At 40.8% G+C, this 18,987-nt stretch overlaps 3 protein-coding genes across 5 annotated transcripts; all 3 read right to left on the bottom strand.

Moving 5' to 3' along the window:
- Nucleotides 1-47: 47 nt before the first annotated feature.
- Nucleotides 48-6,633, bottom strand: si:dkey-93h22.7 (Fc receptor-like protein 5). Its single transcript, XM_018664773.2, has 17 exons — nt 6,471-6,633; nt 6,356-6,382; nt 6,100-6,226; nt 5,839-6,014; nt 4,888-5,074; nt 4,356-4,459; nt 3,900-4,026; nt 3,639-3,814; nt 3,120-3,306; nt 2,628-2,731; nt 2,253-2,525; nt 1,859-2,164; nt 1,666-1,767; nt 1,541-1,568; nt 485-533; nt 295-360; nt 48-193 (listed from the first exon to the last, which is right to left on the bottom strand). The coding sequence occupies exons 1-17, from the start codon at nt 6,622-6,624 to the stop codon at nt 110-112; spliced, it is 2,277 nt and encodes a 758-aa protein (XP_018520289.2). The 5' UTR covers nt 6,625-6,633; the 3' UTR covers nt 48-109.
- Nucleotides 6,634-6,800: 167 nt separating this feature from the next.
- LOC108875687 (putative pregnancy-specific beta-1-glycoprotein 7) lies at nt 6,801-10,686 on the bottom strand. 3 transcript variants are annotated; one of them, XM_018664777.2, is made up of 11 exons: nt 10,535-10,685; nt 10,413-10,439; nt 9,976-10,254; nt 9,599-9,895; nt 8,663-8,935; nt 8,223-8,555; nt 7,798-7,851; nt 7,597-7,707; nt 7,467-7,491; nt 7,292-7,382; nt 6,801-7,039 (listed from the first exon to the last, which is right to left on the bottom strand). In XM_018664777.2, exons 1-10 carry the CDS (start codon nt 10,572-10,574, stop codon nt 7,298-7,300), a joined length of 1,524 nt encoding a protein of 507 aa, XP_018520293.1. In that variant the 5' UTR covers nt 10,575-10,685; the 3' UTR covers nt 6,801-7,039; nt 7,292-7,297. The 3 variants fall into 3 exon arrangements, 2 of the variants coding, with proteins under 2 accessions (XP_018520293.1, XP_018520295.1); XM_018664779.2 differs by lacking the exon at nt 7,798-7,851 and having other exon boundaries at nt 10,535-10,686; XR_001959906.2 differs by lacking the exon at nt 6,801-7,039 and having other exon boundaries at nt 7,798-7,847; nt 10,535-10,686.
- Nucleotides 10,687-10,809: 123 nt separating this feature from the next.
- On the bottom strand, nt 10,810-18,508 carry tmc8 (transmembrane channel-like 8). The gene is given in 17 exon segments (XM_018664776.2): nt 10,810-11,372; nt 11,503-11,581; nt 11,754-11,897; nt 12,046-12,194; nt 12,981-13,167; nt 13,321-13,418; nt 13,558-13,630; nt 13,749-13,780; nt 13,782-13,901; nt 13,997-14,170; nt 15,127-15,274; nt 15,390-15,529; nt 15,666-15,718; nt 15,812-15,946; nt 16,096-16,244; nt 17,248-17,494; nt 18,159-18,508. Coding segments are annotated over 17 exon segments (2,112 nt in total). The 5' UTR covers nt 18,202-18,508; the 3' UTR covers nt 10,810-11,231.
- Nucleotides 18,509-18,987: the final 479 nt, after the last annotated feature.

Raw genomic sequence — 18,987 nt, 5'->3', positions numbered from 1 at the left:
ATAATAATAATGATAATAATAAAAAAAAGACACGACGGCGCACAGCATAATGAGCAGGTGTTTATTTAACAGCAACAGGCAGTGTTTACAAAGCAAACAATCTGAGCCCTCAGGGTATCTGAATTGGTTCATCCTCCAACGTCCTCTTCCACTCTGCTATTTGGGGCCATTCATCTTCAGAGGCTTCAGATGCCTGAGGAGAGCGCAGACAGAACAGTTTGACAGCTTGCTGGTTTAGCTAAATAAATGACTGACTGGTTGATGGATTTCATTTAGTCCATCTGATCATCTCACCTGATCAAACTCATCCCCACTGGTTGTCTCTGCCATACCAGCATCCTCATCGTACTCAGTCAGATCCTACAAGAAAAGATGATGACAGAGTTTTGTGTCATGGTTTACTCAGCTATGTATCATGATGGAGAGAATACAACGTGCAATCATAAAAATTGCTCTTTGAATGACACAGGAGTAACTGACTAACCAGCTCGCCCTCATATGGTGTCACCATTCTCTCCATCTCCAGACTCGACCTGAGAGGAGAAAACAGCCAGGTGTCACATACAGAGCTGTCTTGAGACAGTTTGTTAAAGATGCAGCTGAAGACATTATTACAGCCCCGCAGCATAAGGTTAAAGTAATATAGCAACCTGAGGAGGAATATACTTTCCACCATCACTCCTTTTTTTAAACATGATGAATTTTTAATGGCTGATTCAGAGAACTGTATTTTGACTCACTGTATTTAAATTTGGCTTCCTCTGACACAACAAATCAAAATCCTGAGCATTTAGCATTTACACCATCAAGTAGCAAGATAAAAGTTTTCAAAAACATGACTGAAAAGTGAGTTGTTTTTTTTTTTTTTTTTTTTTGACAATTCTTCCCTCTATATTCAAATTTAACTGCTCACCACGAGGACAATGCTATGACAGAACAAGTAACACTGCAGACATTTCATAATCATAAGTTAAAAAAAAACAAAAAACAAAAAAAAACTAAGCATCATTAGGATTTTGGTTTTGTAACATTTAAAGACAGTTAGATTTCTGAGTGACTCAGTGACTGTTTGACTTGCTCTGTCATCAATATGGGTTAAAGAACCTGCTGACTCGGTAATACATCTACTACATAATCACTCCCCAGTTCAGCACCAGCTCAAAACATTTGTCACATCATTCTCCTCCCTCCCCATGTTTCCTGTTAGTGTATTGTAAAGCTATCTAATGGAGACAAAAATGCCTCTGCACCCCAGAATACCCTCAGATTTCCCCTTAACTGTGAACAAGGAGCTATAGCGAAATTGGGTTCGCTCATCATATGCAGTAGTATATCATTACTATATTAATTCCTGTGTGACCGTGGATGAAGTGGACTTTATTTGTCACTGTTTTGGACATTTGCATGAAAGCTGCTGTAATGTGTATACAACACAAAACCATTGGCAGATGGTGTATTAGATTATCAACATGTAACAACTTTGTTGGAAATGTGGTCATCATTTTTCAAGGTATCAGAATTAAACAGAGTAATAACTCACAGAAACTTGTCTCCATACTCCCTTTGCCCTGAAAGAGGTGTAAACAACGTTATTTCTCAGTAGCAAATGAGGAGGAGCAACACAAGGTAAAAACAGGAGCCTAAAATCTTGGAAAAATATCTCACTGTACACCACTCCAATCCAACAACAAGTAGAGACCAGGAGAATCAGGAATATGAAAGTTCCAAAGACAGCTGCCACGACTGAGACGGGGAGGTGGTTCAGCGCTGGAGGAGCAGGAAGAAGAAGAAGAATGAAACCAGCTATCACCTCCTAAGTGATGTTTTACTAAAACCAACAGTATTTAATCAACTGTACTTTCTTTATCCATGTATCGCCTCTCGCTGCTTATTGCAGTAGTGCTGTCAAAGCTGTCAGACACTTCACAGTGGTACGTCCCGGCGCTGCTCCTCCCTACAGCCAGCAAGAGTATCGATTGTTCTGGATTCTCATTGACCACATAGTAGAAGCTTCCACGGTCATGGAGAAGGGTTTTGTTGAGGAACCAGTTGTAGTGTAGATGAGATCCCTTTGCCGCCTTGCAGTAGAACCTCAGGCCGACCACAGCATAGTTTTCCCCAGTGTCGTAGTCGTAATGCAAGGTCACAGGCCCACCAACCGTGACTGATTGAGACATTATGGATTTAATAAAGAGATGCTGCAAAATGAACAAAAATTAATCTCTATCACAGGATCATGTCAATGCACATACCAACTTCTAAGGGCAGCCATTGACTGTATGCTATCCTGTCTCCATTGTCTGCCTGGCACTGGAGGTCTCCCATGTGCTGATCCAAAACCAATGGAACCTTGAATATGGCGTTTCTGTCTTCACTCGTCACGTTGGTAAGTAGTTCTGTCCTATTGTAGAGTGAAAAGGTGACAGGTGGAGTCCCTTTTGCTGACTGACAGGTGACCCTGGCAGAATACTCATGGGAGTTCTCCTTTAACACGGTGAAGGAGATATCAGGGGCTGACACCACATCTAAGGGAACAGGATGTAGGAAGATGTTACTTTGTTCAAAGAAACCATGTCAAAGCTACAAAATGTGACCCTGAAAGTTTATCACCGGAGAAGACAACTAACCTTTTACTGTGATTTCAACTTCTTTGCTGGTGGAGTTGTAGACTGTTTCATTGAACTGGTTGGTAGCTTCACATCTGTAGAGGCCGCTGTCTTTTGAGGTGGTACTGAGAGTGACAAACATTATTATTTCAGTAACTTTATAATTATTAGTTGGGATAAAGAGGACCTCTTTCTTTGACAGCATACGACAGATATTTACTTACACTCCTCAAGTTATTCATACTCTGCTGTTACTTATAATGACTACTCTGTGACTACTGCAAACTGTGGTAATCACAATACCAGTAATCACCATAACAACCACCTAGCAACACCCCATCAAACCACTTAGCAACCATCAGTTTTATGTATACATCACTCACAGTACAGACGAGAGAACAAATAATCAAATAAAGTGTTCAGCTGCTCACAACACCGTAGCAACCACAATAGCAACCACCCAGTGACCGGGCAACAGCTATCCGTGGACTGTCTGACTGGGATTTCACTGACCTGTAGATCAAGAGTTGGTTGCCTGAAACAAAGTGAATGGGAGACTGAGAGATGCGCTGACCATTCAGCAGCCAGTCATAGGACACATGAGTTCCAGCAGTAAGGTCACAGTGTAGCTCAAGTTCCCCCCCCTCGAAGAACTCTTCTGAATCTGAAGAGACAATTATCTCTGCACCTTCCACTGGCTCTGCAGGACAAACACAGTAACAGATTGAGATCCTAGTTTTATTTCAGACAAACCGTAACTTTGGTTTGTGACCAAATATTTGCTTAACTAATAACATTCCCATTGACCTCAGCTGTACTACGTTTTTGACACTAGTTAGTAAATGTTAGCCTGCTAACATACTAAACAGTATCCATCTAAGATGCACACTTTACACCTTATAATGACTTACCCTGTGAGAAATGTGTGTCTGTGTTGAGCATTCACAAATGTCAATGTGTACATTGATCTGTGTTAGAGGGAAGCAATACATATATGATATATAATATATCCCAGGTAATAAAGAGACTCACCAATGACCGTCAGGTAGTGTTTGCTGCTGACTGTGGGCTCTATGTCAGAGTTGTTCTGTCCACTGGCCACACACTCCAGGTTTCCCTCATGGGAAGTTTTGATTACCAAGTAGAACTGTGCAGTCTGCCCATCCAGGGAGGTGAATTCACCCAGCAACTTGTCAATGTTACCCCTCCTAGAGAAGGCTGATAGTTAGAGGGACTTTCTACCATTATTCAATGTACTTTAATTCAATGATTAATTAATGTATTAATACTCACTGGAATAACTGCAGCAGAATAGATTCATCCTTTGGGTAGGTTGGCAGTTCACATTTCATTTCTACAGTGTCTTTCACCTTAGCCTCCGAAGGGCCAGTCAGTTGTGGGATCCCAAGAATTAACTTAGCTATTAAAAATAAATAAAACAAAACTGCACAAACACTCAACAGAAAGAATCATGAGCTACAAAATACCCTTTTAATATTATCTGATGATGATGCACAGACACACAATCAAACAATACAACTGTTGCGACAGTAGCACAACCCTGTAGGGACGAAGGGTAAATCAAATAGTTTACAAGTCTACAGTTGTGAGATGCTAAGTATAGTGTAGTGCAGTTTGTACTGCATGTACTGATTAGCATGTACTGAGGTGAAGTCGAGTGTAATTGTTTAACTGGTCTTATAAGAAACAACAACCCTGAGAGTTTATTCACCAGAGCAGACAACTAACCTTTGACTGTGATTTTAACTTCAGAGCTTTCAGAGGTGAAGACTTCTCCCTTGTACTGGTTGGTAGCCTTACATGTGTAGGAGCCGCTGTGTTCTGAAGTGGTACTGAGAGTAACAAAGAATAGAATTTCAGAAATTTTCTGATTTACTACTCGCACTTAAGATGTTTGTTGAGGGAGCTCAGTCATAGTTAATAATTATGACACTCCTCAAGTTATTCATACTCTACTGCTATAAATAATGACTATCATGTGACTACTATAAACAGAAAGTATGTCCTATCAACCCCAGGAGTACTCCCTATTAACTTGCAGTAATCTCCATAGCGACCGCCTAGCAGCACACCACCAACCACTTAGCAACCATTTGGTATAGCCCTCGTTTTATGTATACATCACCCTCAGTACTGAAGAGTGAACAAATAATCAAATTGTTCCACCACTCACAATTCCATAGCTATGGCAACACCATAGCAACCACTTAATAATGCAGCAGCAGATGTCCATGGACTGTCTGGATGGGATTCCACTAACCTGTTGATCAAGAGACGGTTGCCTGAAGCAAAGTGGACAGGAGACTGAGAGATGTGCTGACCATTCAGCAGCCAGTCATAGGACACATGAGTTCCAGCCACTAGTTTACAGAGTAGCTCCAGCGGCCGCCCCTCAAAGAACTCCTTTGAACCTGAATGGACAACAATCTCTGCACCCTTCACAGGGTCTGCAGGACAAACACAGCAACAGACTGAGATCCTGGTTTTGTTTCAAACAAACTGTAATTTTTATTGGTGAAAAAAAGTTTTGCTAGAATTGATCCATTGATCTCTAGAGTTGAGTTTCCTGTCTTCATGGTCAACACCTACATAATCTTTCTTTTCTTAATCTTTATTCTTAATCTGGCCAAAAAAAGTTATAATTGTGTCCAAGTGTGATTTGTCTGGGATTTTTCTTTTGGTCTTTTCAATGGCAATGTTGTTCTGTCAGCCACAGACTATTGGATTGATTGCCATGACATTTTGTACAAACACTCATGGTCCCTGTGGGATGAATCTTACAAATCTCAGTAGTCCTTTTACTTTTCTCCCAGCACAACCATGAGGTTGATGTTTTTGTTTTCTTAGTGAAATATCTTAACTATTACTTTGATTGTTGTGAAATCAGGTATGGAGGTTCAAGGTCTCCAGAGGGTAGATTCTAATAACTTTGATGATCCCTTAACTTTTCCTCCGGTGCCATCATTAGGTCAAAATTTCAATTCACACATTTTGGTTTGTGACCAAATATTTGCTTAACTAATAACATTCCCATTGACCTTCAGCTGTACTTCGTTTTTGACACTAGTTAGTAAATGTTAGCCTGCTAACACACTTAACAGTATCCATCTGTGTTGAGCATTCACAAATATCAATGTGTACATTGATCTGTGTTAGAGGGAAGCAATACATATATGATATATAATATATCCCAGGTAATAAAGAGACTCACCAATGACCGTCAGGTAGTGTTTGCTGCTGACTGTGGGCTCTATGTCAGAGTTGTTCTGTCCACTGGCCACACACTCCAGGTTTCCCTCATGGGAAGTTTTGATTACCAAGTAGAACTGTGCAGTCTGCCCATCCAGGGAGGTGAATTCACCCAGCAACTTGTCAGTGTTACCCCTCCTAGAGAAGGCTGATAGTTAGAGGGACTTTCTACCATTATTCAATGTACTTTAATTCAATGATTAATTAATGTATTAATACTCACTGGAATAACTGCAGCAGAATAGATTCATCCTTTGGGTAGGTTGGCAGTTCACATTTCATTTCTACAGTGTCTTTCACCTTAGCCTCCGAAGGGCCAGTCAGTTGTGGGATCCCAAGAATTAACTTAGCTATTAAAAAATAAATAAAACAAAACTGCACAAACACTCAACAGAAAGAATCATGAGCTACAAAATACCCTTTTAATATTATCTGATGATGATGCACAGACACACAATCAAACAATACAACTAACTTACTGCTCTCCTTGGTACAGTAACACAGTCCTGTAGAGAGGAAAAAGAAATCAAACAGAAAGTTTCAGACTGTGAGATGCTATGTTTACTGTAGTGCAGTTTGTGTTGATTAGCTTACCCAGCATGACCATCAAGAGAGAAGCAAACATTCTTAAAGAAAAACTACTGACATTAATACAACTGAAGACTTCAAATATGATCACACTATGCGGTGTAACGCAGGAGTTTTGACAGTTACGAAGGGAGGGTTGAAAAAATACACACACGTGCATTTAGAGACATGTGCAAATAACTGATAGCATTATGCTACACCTCCCTGCTGCACCCTCCCTCTCTGGAAACATCCACTCATGCCAAAACTGTCATGCTTTTATATTTTGAAAAAACAACATAAGTCAAACATAACTGTTTCACTGGTCTAATAAGAAACAACAACATTTTAAGTTTAAGAATTTTTATTTGGAAAATGACAGTATACAGTAGTTTTGCTGAAAAATACATATAATAATGTCTCTCTTTTAAACTGAATGTTCCACTGGTTTCTTATATGTAACTTGGTAGGACAGGATAAGTAGTACAACAATAAGAGCAAAAAGCTGCAGATTTAAAATGGAATAATGGAAATTTGCATGAAGAGGTGATGAATTTGATGCAGGTTCTTCATCCTGTGTCACACTGTCTCTACAACTGAGGGAGAGAGAGAGAGAGAGAGAGAGTTAAATACTGCACCTATTTTCCATGTAACCAGTGCCAAATGAAACAGTCTTTTCCAGGAATTTTGCTAAGAATTTATATTTACATGTCATTACTTCTCTAAGAAGTTATAGGAATCTCTGGGACCTGTAGAGTGTTATTAGATAACATGTCATAATTAACTGATTTAAAATAATTGTTTATGTGCATGTTGTATACTGTTCTGTGTTTTGATGGCCTGTATACCTGACTCTAGGCATCACAGTCTATGGAGGAGGTAGCAGCCATCTCGCTGCCCAACTGCAACGCGGGTGCAGACACAGGAGGTGCATCAGAACTGAGATGAGAAGGTACAAACACTGTTGAACTGGTTGGTTTATTATACAGAGACCACTCCTACTGAGATAAAAAAAAAGCTTACTTTGGTGTAGAAATGTGGTCAGGGGCTGAAAAAGAGGCGAGAAGCGAGGAAATAGAAACATTTAATATAAATTCAGTTGCATGTTTCCAGTCAGAGAATTTCTCCTTCACACAAATACGAACACACACACCTCGGTTGCGGTCAAACATCCTGTAAATACAGGCTACATACACCACCATCATCAGGACAAGGAAGCAGCAGAAAGCTATGGCGATAACCTCAATGGTGGACATGAAAACCTCTGTGGAAGAGAAGGGACAAGGCCAGTGAAGTTTGACATACTGTGGAGCTAGCATGTAAGTCATTTAAACATACAATATGTGCTTTTTACTTGGTGGTGTTTCAGTGGAAGACGTTGCTCGAGGCATGGAGTTAAGGATCCTGTCTGATTGAGAGTAAAAAGTATGATGTGGTAAAGTTCCCACAAAAAGAAGACATTTCTAAAAAGACACATGTCAAATGTAAAGATGAGCCTGGATTTAAAAAAGGAGGTCTGTTAAAGGAATAGTTCAACATTTTGAAAATGGAATATGCTTTTTTTGGCGTCTTGTGAAGAGCCAGGTGAGAAAACTGATGCCTCTTTCATGTTTCTATTGTAAATATTACTCTCCAGTCAGGAGCCAGTTAACCACTGGAAACAAGGGGCTCAATAATTAAGACATTATGTCTCATTGACTTAATCTGTACAAAAACCAAAGTGTAAGGATTAAACTGTTCCTCTAAGATTACTTTTACACTTAGCCATAATCTTTTCACCTGTGACCTTGACCAGCACAGCTACACTCTCCACCCAGGGCCCAGAGTCATCATAACTGTCCCTGACCCTGCAGCGGTAACACCCAGACTCCTCTGGGCCCAGCTTAGGGAGGATGAGGATTCGTCTGCGGTCGGCGAGGGCAAAGTCAGGCAGGACAGGCTGAAAGTGGGAGTCCACATGTGTCTCAGAGGGAAGGACAGAGTCATTAAAGAGCCAGGAGATGTAAGGGAAAGTTCCCCTGCCGACTTGACAGCTCAGCCTGGCAACGGCCAGTTTGGAGTCAGCTCTGTAGAGATATTCCACCTCCACTTTGACATCACCTCCAACCGGGACTGGGACAAACAGGGAAGGGAGAGAGGGAGGTTAATGAAGAGGGTGAGGATAAAGGTAGGGAATCACAGCCGGACACATCTCCTTCATATGTCTTTATAGCTCATACCTACTTCCAGAGATACAGGTTCACTCATCAGCTTCTGCATCTCAGTTTTTGCCTGGCATTGAGCCACGCCCATATCCCGCCCAGGTACCATGGCAACAGGGAACCAAGCAGTGAGGGATTCGGTTGCAGTGGTGGATGCCACTTCTTTGTCGTCTATTGAAAGTGAGAAGTTGACTGGATGACTCCCTCTTGTTGACCAGCAGGTAACGTTGCCATGGTAACTGTCTCCTACTTTGAAGATGGAGAAAGAGATCCTCGGTTTTGATATATAAACTGGTGGAGAAATGAAGAGGGGAGATGATGGCAGATGAGAGAAATGATACAGCACATGTCAGACAGCAGTTAAATAAATATAAAAGAACATCTCATGCAGGTGAATAAATATATATATAAAGTATATGGACTGTGATTGCATACTTTTGAATTGAGGGTTGTTTTTCATGGTTTGGACTAGTCCACTTGTGTCCAATTAGGGTAACTCTTAATGCTACAGCAACCAACACCTTTGGGATGAACTGGAAAAAACTGACTGTGAGTTGTGTACTGTGAGACAGTACTGCCCGACATCAGTGCTGAATGGGAAACAGATTTCCTCAACCAGATTCCAAAATTTTGCAGAGGTCCTTGTTAGAAAAGTGGAGGGTGTTGTAATAACATTTGAAATTCCTAAATGTTCAAATGTTTCAGCATAACTCAGTGTGAATGTGGAATGTGGCAATCTATCACATACATGTTGAGGGAATTCACTAAAAACCAAAAATGTCAACCTCATCGTGGCACTGTAGGAAAAGTCAGAGGATCACCAAAGTTAGTAGGATTTATCCTCTGAAAACCACGAATGTCTGATTTGACGCAAATCCATCCAACAGCTGTTGAGATATTTCAGTTTAGTGTTCAGTTTACTCTACTACCTTCATGCTTTTTGTTGATATATACCTTTGACTGTCACCTGGATCTCTGTGCTGCTTGAAAACCTCCTGACGTCATGGACCCTGGACCAAGCAATGCAAGAGTAGTGCCCAGCGTGCTCTGGGGTCACCTTCTCCATCACTAGCTGGTTCCCATTGAGGTGGAAAAAGGGAGAGGTTGAAGACGTTACTTCCTTCCTGTTGAAAAGCCAGGTATAGGAGAGGTGGGAGCCCTTTGTGATGGTGCAGCTCAGGACGATACGTGACCCCTCGTACACGACTGGGGGGAAGGGTTCAGAGGTCACTCTGGTATTTGATGCTGGAGCTAGAAATGAGAGAATGATAGATGGTTGGGGCGGAGAGGAAGAGGTTAAGCTTGTAAAATAACTGGTGTCTGGTACTCACTAACTACAGTCAGCTTGATGATGTTGCTGACTCCTGTGCTTCCTCCAATCGTAGCCTTGCAGTGGTAGGAACCCTCCGATGATGCGGTGACCTTCAGGAAGAATGATGCATGTTGATCCCCTTGGTCGGTGCCTGTGCGCATCAGGACACCACCATCCCCTATCAGTTCATAGGTGACCGGCAGAGAGGCATTAGGTGCAATACAGCGGAAAGCCACCCTCGAGCCAAGGTAGGCCATGTCAGGGCCAGTCAGGACAGGGTGGAGAGAGACTGATCCACCTAAAAACAGACATGTAATAGTAATGTAATGGTAATAGTGATTTTACTTATAACAAGTTTTAAATAAAGTAAGAGCAGATAAAATGAATGAGAAAGGACAAACACAAGATCTCAGAAACGTGAGCTCCATATCTTAAGGACCACTTAAACAAACTTACTTATCTTGACGAACAAACTTGCCAGAGCTGAAAACAAAATCAACAACACATTTCAGTAAGAACTTTAGAGCATTCAATTATTTATTTATGCTGCCGTTTTAAATAAAATTCAGCTAACTCACCTAGAATTGGCAACAAATTACGAGTCTGTAGAGTCTTCATAACAGTGCTGTGTTTTTTATCTTTGACATGGTTTTCTCGAGCTTTTAGTTATATGTGTGTGTGAATCCATGTCTGTGTGTGTGTGTGTGTGTGTGTGTGTGTGTGTGTGTGTCAGGGCTGGGGGTGTTACACATGTGTTGCATGTAGATAGCATATTAGGCTGCGTATTTGGCTTAATTTCAACAATCGTGCGATATTGATAACAAATAAAGTTTTAGAAACTGCACAAACCACAAACATTTTCATGAGCTTTATATTTGAAAAACATTCACATTTAACTGGATACATATACAGTGACATTTTGGATCATAACTATGGATATTATGTCCATGAATCTATGAGTATATTCATTTACACTGAAAAAAGTTTATACAGTGTCTATAAATGACATAAACCAAGCTTAACACACTCAAAACCAACATTAAAATTTGAGAGCACATTATATGAGGATTGAATTAAGAAGACTGTGACCTGTTACAGAAAAAACCTACACTTCTTATCTTTGTATATCTGTAAAAATTAAGAGTTCATCAGTCTTTTACTTTTTATTTACAGGCAGCTAAAGGCCTCCAGGCTGTGGTCAGCCAGACCAGTGCTTTATATCTCAGTGGAAGTGTGTAGACAGACAGGCCTGTCAGCTTGAGCACTTTAATCAGTTTACATTGGTGGAGGGGGATCTTCACAGCAACTGAGCGGGGCGTCCTCTCTGATGGCCGCAGAATTGATTCTGTGTGTGTCCTTCTTATGTTTGAGCAGTGTGGTGTGCTGTTTCACCAGGAAACGCTTATCTGAACTGGTCTGTGGGGGAGACCCATTCTGATTTATACACACAACATGGCTGCACACACAGCAGAAAAGCATAACACGCAGATAGTCTTTCTGTGACAAATTTCTACGTATGTAAGTCTATTGATGACATGTGACTTACCATAACTAGCATGTCTTTCAGTCTCTCAATGGCCCTCTGATTGGCTCGACCCCGTGACACATATGAGGTTAAGATTATACTGAGGAAACAGAATGTGTTTCATGTTACATTTAAAGACCAGCAGATCAGTAGAGAGCACTGAACATCTACTTTATAAAACAACTTGGTAATCGAATGATTGGTGATCATTACATGTATGTAGCTGTGCATATGTTTCCTCACTCTGCTAATATGGAGCTGGTGCTACTTACACTTCAGTGAGTATTAGCGGCAGGGCGAAGGCCTCAGAGGCCAGGTAGCGGAGAGTGCTCTGTGCCAGGCTGGGTAGACTGTCCACACACACTCCTGTCACATTAAATACTGTTTCTCCATTTGCAAATGGACCACAGAGTGACCTGGAAAAAAAACGGGAGGGCACAAATTGGAGAAATGTCCCAAGTAGGCAGCACTGAAAATGAACATACTGACAGGTTTGGATGCAGTGCTGTTTTCTCTAACAATAACTGCAAAAGAACAAAGTTAGAGTAAAAAGAGTGCATGTACGTATTGTCCATTCTGACTTGGTAGATGTTGACGCCCACTGTGGTTGCAGCCATGAAGAGACCAAGCAGCAACATGAAGTGGAATAAAACTGAAGAACTGGAGGCTCGAAACATTCGCTGCTCTGCAACACAGCACCGCAGGACTGTGAACTGCATACAGAGAGATATGGACATTATTAGAAAATATACAAATATAACTGATGGTCACTGCCGAGCAACAAACCATAGACAGGAGCAAAGAGAGGATGAATATTATGAAATTAACAATTAATGAATAAAAAAATTGACATATTACAAACCATTTGTGGACATAGCAAAGAAAGATTTTAAAAAGTTCCTTTCTAGAATGAGACAAATATATCAGTGTAGATTACTTAAAGGAACAGATCACAATTCTGGGAAACTTGCTTAATTGCTTTCTTGATGAGTTTTAGATAAGAAGATCAATTCACATATTTGTCCTTTAAATAGAAGAAGCTGGAGCGGTTTGCTAAGCTAAGCTAACCACCTGCTGCCTGTAGCCTCATATTTACTGAACATACATCATGGGAGTGGTCTTAATCTTCTTGGTAACTCTTGGTGAGAAAACAAATGAGTATATTTTCCCAAATTTTCAAACACAATTCCTTTAAAGATTTTGAAACATGGTGGCCTCCGTTGAAGAGGACTCACTGTTGAAACGAAAACACAACAATCCATAATTATGGATGCTATATTCCATGTCCATTCATAGATCAACCCAAATCTTACACTATCATTTAATATTGTTGCTTTGGTACTTCTGTATTCCCCCTTCTATCTGTTTATTTTGTTATTTAGTTTGGTCAGACTGGTTTTACTCTGTTAATTGAAATAGTACTTTTAGTTAATTGTTAGATGGATAGTTTCAGATCATTGCTGTGATAGATGGTTTGTGACTGTCTTGTTCCAGATAACCTTTTTGATGTAGAACGTGAGCACCAGTGTGACAATTCCTATCAGAGGCAGCAGAGGGCAGTAGTAGATCCCCACCCAGGATACTGTCTGACTGTACACCAGATCCAACACGTTGAACGGTATCAGGAAGCGCTGTTTCCCCAGCAACCGGGCCAGCGAGGATGTAGGGTTCTTCTCCTGCACCAACCTGTAAAACAGAGGAATGTTATTAAGTTCATGAATTCATGCAGTTAGATGGGGGATCTCCTCAAGAAAAAGAGATACACACACATTGATCTTTCCATTCAAACCATAACAATGACTAAGAAACAGAGAGACTGATGATCTGAGGCAAACCCACTTCCTCGGGTAGTTCAAAAGAAAGGCGTTGCAGAAAGTGGCAAGGAAGTTGAAAATGCACAGCTTGTACATCTCTCTGCCAAACTGGTTCTCCCTGCACTGAGAACACAGAAATGAAAAGGGGATTTAAAAAAAAACATCAGACAACCATCTAGCAGAAATCACACACCAGTTCTGAAAGACAGACAACATTGCATTAAAAACAGCTCATTAATCTCAAATGTCACTCTCAACTCACTTCCTGATGTGTTGTTTTTGTGAAAAGGAAAAATAAGTAGATCCCCAGTGAGGCCAGCTTCAAGAAGATGCTCCTGTAGAAAAGACAGAGTGAATCTATGCCTGTGTGTGTGTGTGTGTGTGTGTGTGTGTGTGTGTGTGTGTGTGTGTGTGTGTGTGCACAGGAGGTTTTCATGCATTTGTGCACCTTACCTCACAAGCGTGGCATTGACCTGTGTGGTGAAAGGAGTAGTCTTCAAAAGACGAGATCTTACGGAACATGTGAGGGAGGACCAGGTTGACAAAGGTGATGGTGATGGGAGGAAGGTACTGGAGGAACAGCCTGACCAGCAAGTGGTAGTCTCTCTTAAGAAACACAATGGATCACATATGCAAAAGCTGTTCACCAAAACCAAGACGCACAGTGAACAAAACCTGATAACTGAGAATCAGAGACTCACGTTGCCGTTGTCATTCTGTGATCTCACTGTGGCGGTGTAGATGAGGTAGAAGGCTCCACCCAGCAGGGACACGATGAGCACGTTGAGGATAAACCTGAGCAGGTAGAGGCGCACTCTCTGTCCGAGGGTCCTCTGAGCCTCACGCAGGGAGAAATTCTGCTCCTCCAGGAGCAGCTGAAGAGACACAGAAAGAAACACAGAAAGACTGTGAACATATCAAACCAACCTCAGAAGTGTTTCAACACAAAGACTCAACTCATCAGAATGTCTGCAGTAAACAAGACTCAAGAATTAGCTGAATAATCCTAGATACAGCTGAAATGTCATACAGTGTACCCACCTTGTCTCTTTAGAGGTGTGCACATGGGTGTGTGTACATCTGTTCTATGAGCACAGCTGGGTGAGACACTCTCTGGTCAACCACCCACAGAGGCTGGTGGATACCTAAAGTCTACTGCCCCTTCACTGTTTAAGCAGTGATTTTTAATGTAAATAACTCGTGTCAATAACTGAATGTAAATAAGTGTACTGATTGAATCATCTTGTTTTGTTTTTTTAAGTTGCAAAACTGTGAAAACATTACCCTAAGTTGTGTCTGATGGTCCGGGTTTGATTTATATATGAAGATTTACACTCTCTGTTTATTAGGTACACCTCATTAAAAATTATATATCTATCAAATGTAACAGTCTGATGCTGGCTGTGGCTCAGGATGTAGAACAGTCACCCACTAATCAGAAGGTCAGTGGTTCGATCCCCAGCTCCTCCGACCTGCATGCCAGAGCACCCTTGGGCAAGATACTGAACCCCAAATTTCTCTTGATGTATCATTGTGGTGTGAATGTGTGTATGCATGTGCTTAGAGCATTGTACATACAGTAGATATAGATAGATCAAGCACTGTATGAATGTGTGTGTGTGTATGTGGCCTGTAGTGTAAAGCACTTTGAGTGGTCATTGAGTGTTTTAGAGAGGTGCTGATTCAACTTTCTGATAATTTTGGACGCTGTGCTATGTGGTTCTGTATGATACAAAATACCATTGCATTACACTGAGAGCTGTTTCAGATATTTTGCCCTGGGTATGTATTAAACAGTGTTTGCATGCATGCAGGTACTACATGTTTGCACCTTGAGTTCATTCCTGATGAAGCTGGATTTGAGAGTTGCTGAACTGGGGTCCTGGATGGTGAAGTCCCAGCCACAGAAGATCTTATAGCTCACATTCATACTGTAACGCTTCCCAAGCATCCAGGTGTGCTTGTAGCCGACTGTTGTTCTGTCGAACAAGTTTACAGAGGAACACGTTAAATACAGATGCTTTCTTGTAGGGATGTAAGATGTAAGGAAACTGACAGCTGAAACTTTTTTTTAACTGCGTTGTCATTACTGACCGGCGGACCACCATGATGAGACTTAGGAAGAGGATGGTGAGGATTCCAGCAAAGTACAGCAGAGGTGTGTTCAAGCACGGCAAATTCAGAGAACCACGCGTGTAAAAGCCATAGAACACTGGAGAACGATCCAGGTAACCCTGCAGAGAGGAGGGGAGAAAGATCATTCAACAAAGATCAATAAAGAAAACACAGAGTACACACACACACACACACACACACACACACACACACACACACACACACACACACACACAGACACAAATAAACTCTTACCGATCCCAGGAGGAAATCTAAAACTGAGTCATTGCCCCCAAACCTCAAAGGTTCTGTGAAATACAAATAAAGACAATGGTTTATTTTAAGGAGTCTATATCCAGTTGTGGTAAATTTACTGTAATCTGTCATTACAGCTGACTCACCACTGCCGTTCCTCCTGCCATAAAATGTTGTAGGCCCCAGAATGAACCCCCAGATAAGAGCACAGTGTAGCAGGTTCAAGTAAATCAGATATCTGAGGAAAACGAAATAGGACTTCACACCCACTCCAAACCTGCCTGGGAACAGATCAGCACAGAGCATTAGGATTTTAATTGTGCAATAACATTAAAGAGTACGGTGAAGTTATCTTGTCACTTAATTACAGCACACTAGAAGGTGTCAATACAAATCCATATACAGGTAATTCACTGCAAGTCTTTATTACCTTCAATAGTGTGGAGAGTGTGCTGCCATGGCAACAGCCCTGACAGAACTTCTCCCATCTGCGCCCACACCCTTTTCCTGTTGATGCTCTGGCTCTGCCTCCAGGACTCCCAAAAACCAACATTGCTGATTTCCATTTTCCTCCTGTCCCTAATTAACAGGGTAATAATAATATTTCTTCAATTCATGAAGTTTGTATCTTAGTATCTTAAACATGTACTGTAAACCTGAAAATACCATTAACACAATTTTAATCAAAAACAAAGTGTCAAGCATGCAAATATTTCATGCCAGAAAAAGATTTGAATATACTGTATATCAGGTTTAAAGGAACACTCCACGGATTTTAGGACAAAGTTTGGAGGTGTGACAGGCATTGTTTACCAGGCAGGGAGAGTGTAATTACAGTTGAAGACGCATCCAGTGTGTTTGGAACTAGGATATTTTGGCCTCTGTATTGGCCTCTGTATTTTAAATGTGTCCCTCAACTCTATAAAAATGCAGTATGTGGGAGGAGTACCACTTTATCACATCAGGAAAACACAGGGTGACAGGATGTGCTTAGAATGGCCTACAGGCCTGTTTTTGCAAAACTGATATCATAAATATTCCTTCAAGGAAACAAAGACAGAGCAACTGTTGTTTGTTTGTTTTTTAGAGATGGAAGAGAAACTAGAAGCTTATTTCTAAGGTTTCTCAGGTTCTAAGGTTTTTCTACTCACAAATCCAAGGGTTGATTCAGCAGATAGGAAGAAATATATTTACTTTTTTCTTATATTTACTTTATATTTACATTTTAATTTTCTTTTGCATGTGAATGGGTGATTATTTAGATTTAGGTCCTTAAAAAGTATTGAAATACAATGATTTGAGATGGAAACATAACTAATCATGGAGATATGTTACCTTTAACACGGGGTCACAATAAGTATTAATTTTGCTGTTTCACAAGCAAAAAGGGCTGAAAATAATTGTTCAGAGTGATGCAGTACTGTGTTGTAGTATGTGAGTGAATCAATAAGACGCTCTAATTTTTATTCAATTGCATAATGCCACGTGTTAAAGTATGTAACAGCATGGACCTTCCTCATTTGAGTGTCAAACTGAGATGAAGAAGCAGGTTGAAGGAGTGGTATAATAAGCTCTCTCCCACCTGGCATCTCGCTTCGCCTGAATACACATGGCCAGATTCTTGAGTGGCTGCATTGACGCCCTGTCTCTGGGTCCTCTGGACAGGGGGCCATTGCTGAGCTTCTCCCCCAGCTCTTGGCTGCCCTGGTAGGTCTCACAGACATCTGAAAACCCCTGTCTGTTCTGCTGGGTGCTGGGCAGCTGGTCAAATATCTCTGTCTGGTAGTACTCACAGGAGTCCGTCGACAGGGAGGAATGGGTGCTCTCATCTGTGGTGAGAATGACATGTAATTCACTGACTGTGACACATGTGTGTAGATTTCAGTGTATGTTTACATTTTTTTCCTGATTAATTAATTGTTTTGTTCATACAATGTTAGAAAATGGTGGAAAAGGTGTCTAATATCATGTTTTGACCAACCAATGGTCCAGTGCCCCAAAATATTCTGTTTGCAGTGATAGGAATCAGCAGCACATCTTCACATTTGAGAAGCCGGAACCAACAAATATTTGGCATTTCTGCTTTTTTTTTTTTTTAATTCTGTCAGTTGACAAAGGGATTAATCAACATTTCAGTTGCTACAAGTTTGATTTGTTCAGTTTCTAATACACTAGACATGTGAATACAATACTATATGTCTGCTTGCTTTTCTTTTTGTTTTTGTCTTTGTACATTCCTATAATGTAAGCAGTGTCTTGTGTGCAGGACAGTATGCAGGACATCCAAATCTAAGTTCATAGATCATTCAACATCTTAATGGGACAAAACAATGTCTGAACAAAAGTAAAACACAAAAAACACTTGATGAAATATCTGAATATGAATTTAACCTGACGACAGCTGACATGTTGACATTTAGCTTTAAGACAGTTGCAGTTCCTCTCTTTCGCAGATGATAACTGCAAAGACACATTTGTATTCATTTCTGTTACCTGATAAGAGTCTCATGAAGCTGACAGCATTGTGCTCCTCCATTTTCTCACCCTGAGCCTCCTCTTCAACAACAAACACCCAATCTTCTTACTTCACATGCAACACGAGTCAACATACATCTCCACCCAAGGCGCAACCTCAAGTTCTAAAACTACTTCCGCATTTTGCACAAAAATATCCTTTTTGCCCCTCACGTCAATATCACGCTGAAGTGAGGACCCTCCCAAGGGTGATTTGTGGTTAGCGTTGTTCTTCGAAGCCCTGCTGGTATATGGCTCGCTTTCTGGCAGGTGGAGCAGATGGTCTGTATGTCTGCCCATAGACTGACTGTGACTTCTGCTGAATTTGACAGCTCACAGGAAATCACATGGCAGGATGTAGATACAGCTATGGCTAAAAATGTTGCAAATAATTTCACAATATCAACACATACACACTAGACTGAAAACATACAAGAAAATGTTGAGTGCTGTTATCAGATGAGTAAGGTTGTGACTTGGACTAAGATGGGATCAACTCAACATCAAACTAACGCAGATAGTGGTTACACACATGTTTTTTTTTCTTCTGACATTTTAAGATTTACAGTTTCATTTTCATTGTTTACTATTGTTCAAGCACTATCAAAAGATCCAGTTTCTTTTGGTTGTTCTCAGATGTCTTTGCCTATGAATTCCCCTGAGGTAAAATACATTTGGTTTCCAATTACAAACTGTACATTTTGATGCTGAATATGCTGATTATCAAGTATCATTTCAAGGTGTCTGAAGAAATTCCGCAGCGACAAGTCGACCCCCCTTACGCATATGTCAAAACATCTGGTAAATA

Source organism: Lates calcarifer, linkage group LG5 (genome assembly GCF_001640805.2).
Source record: "Lates calcarifer isolate ASB-BC8 linkage group LG5, TLL_Latcal_v3, whole genome shotgun sequence".
NCBI classification, from domain to species: Eukaryota; Metazoa; Chordata; class Actinopteri; family Centropomidae; genus Lates; species Lates calcarifer.
This window is presented reverse-complemented; position numbering and strand designations above follow the sequence as displayed.

Coding starts and splice junctions, on each gene's coding strand:
- si:dkey-93h22.7 (XM_018664773.2), bottom strand. CDS start 6,624: ATGCACGTGTGTGTATTTTTTCAACCCTCCCTTCGTAACTGTCAAAAC. Junction 5,075..5,838: donor ACACTACCTGACGGTCATTG/GTGAGTCTCTTT, acceptor TTTGTCCTGCAG/ACCCTGTGAAGGGTGCAGAG. Junction 2,732..3,119: donor AACCAACTCTTGATCTACAG/GTCAGTGAAATC, acceptor TGTCACTCTCAG/TACCACCTCAAAAGACAGCG.
- LOC108875687 (XM_018664777.2), bottom strand. CDS start 10,574: ATGAAGACTCTACAGACTCGTAATTTGTTGCCAATTCTAG. Junction 10,440..10,534: donor TAATTTGTTGCCAATTCTAG/GTGAGTTAGCTG, acceptor TTTTGTTTTCAG/CTCTGGCAAGTTTGTTCGTC. Junction 9,896..9,975: donor CATCAAGCTGACTGTAGTTA/GTGAGTACCAGA, acceptor TCTCATTTCTAG/CTCCAGCATCAAATACCAGA.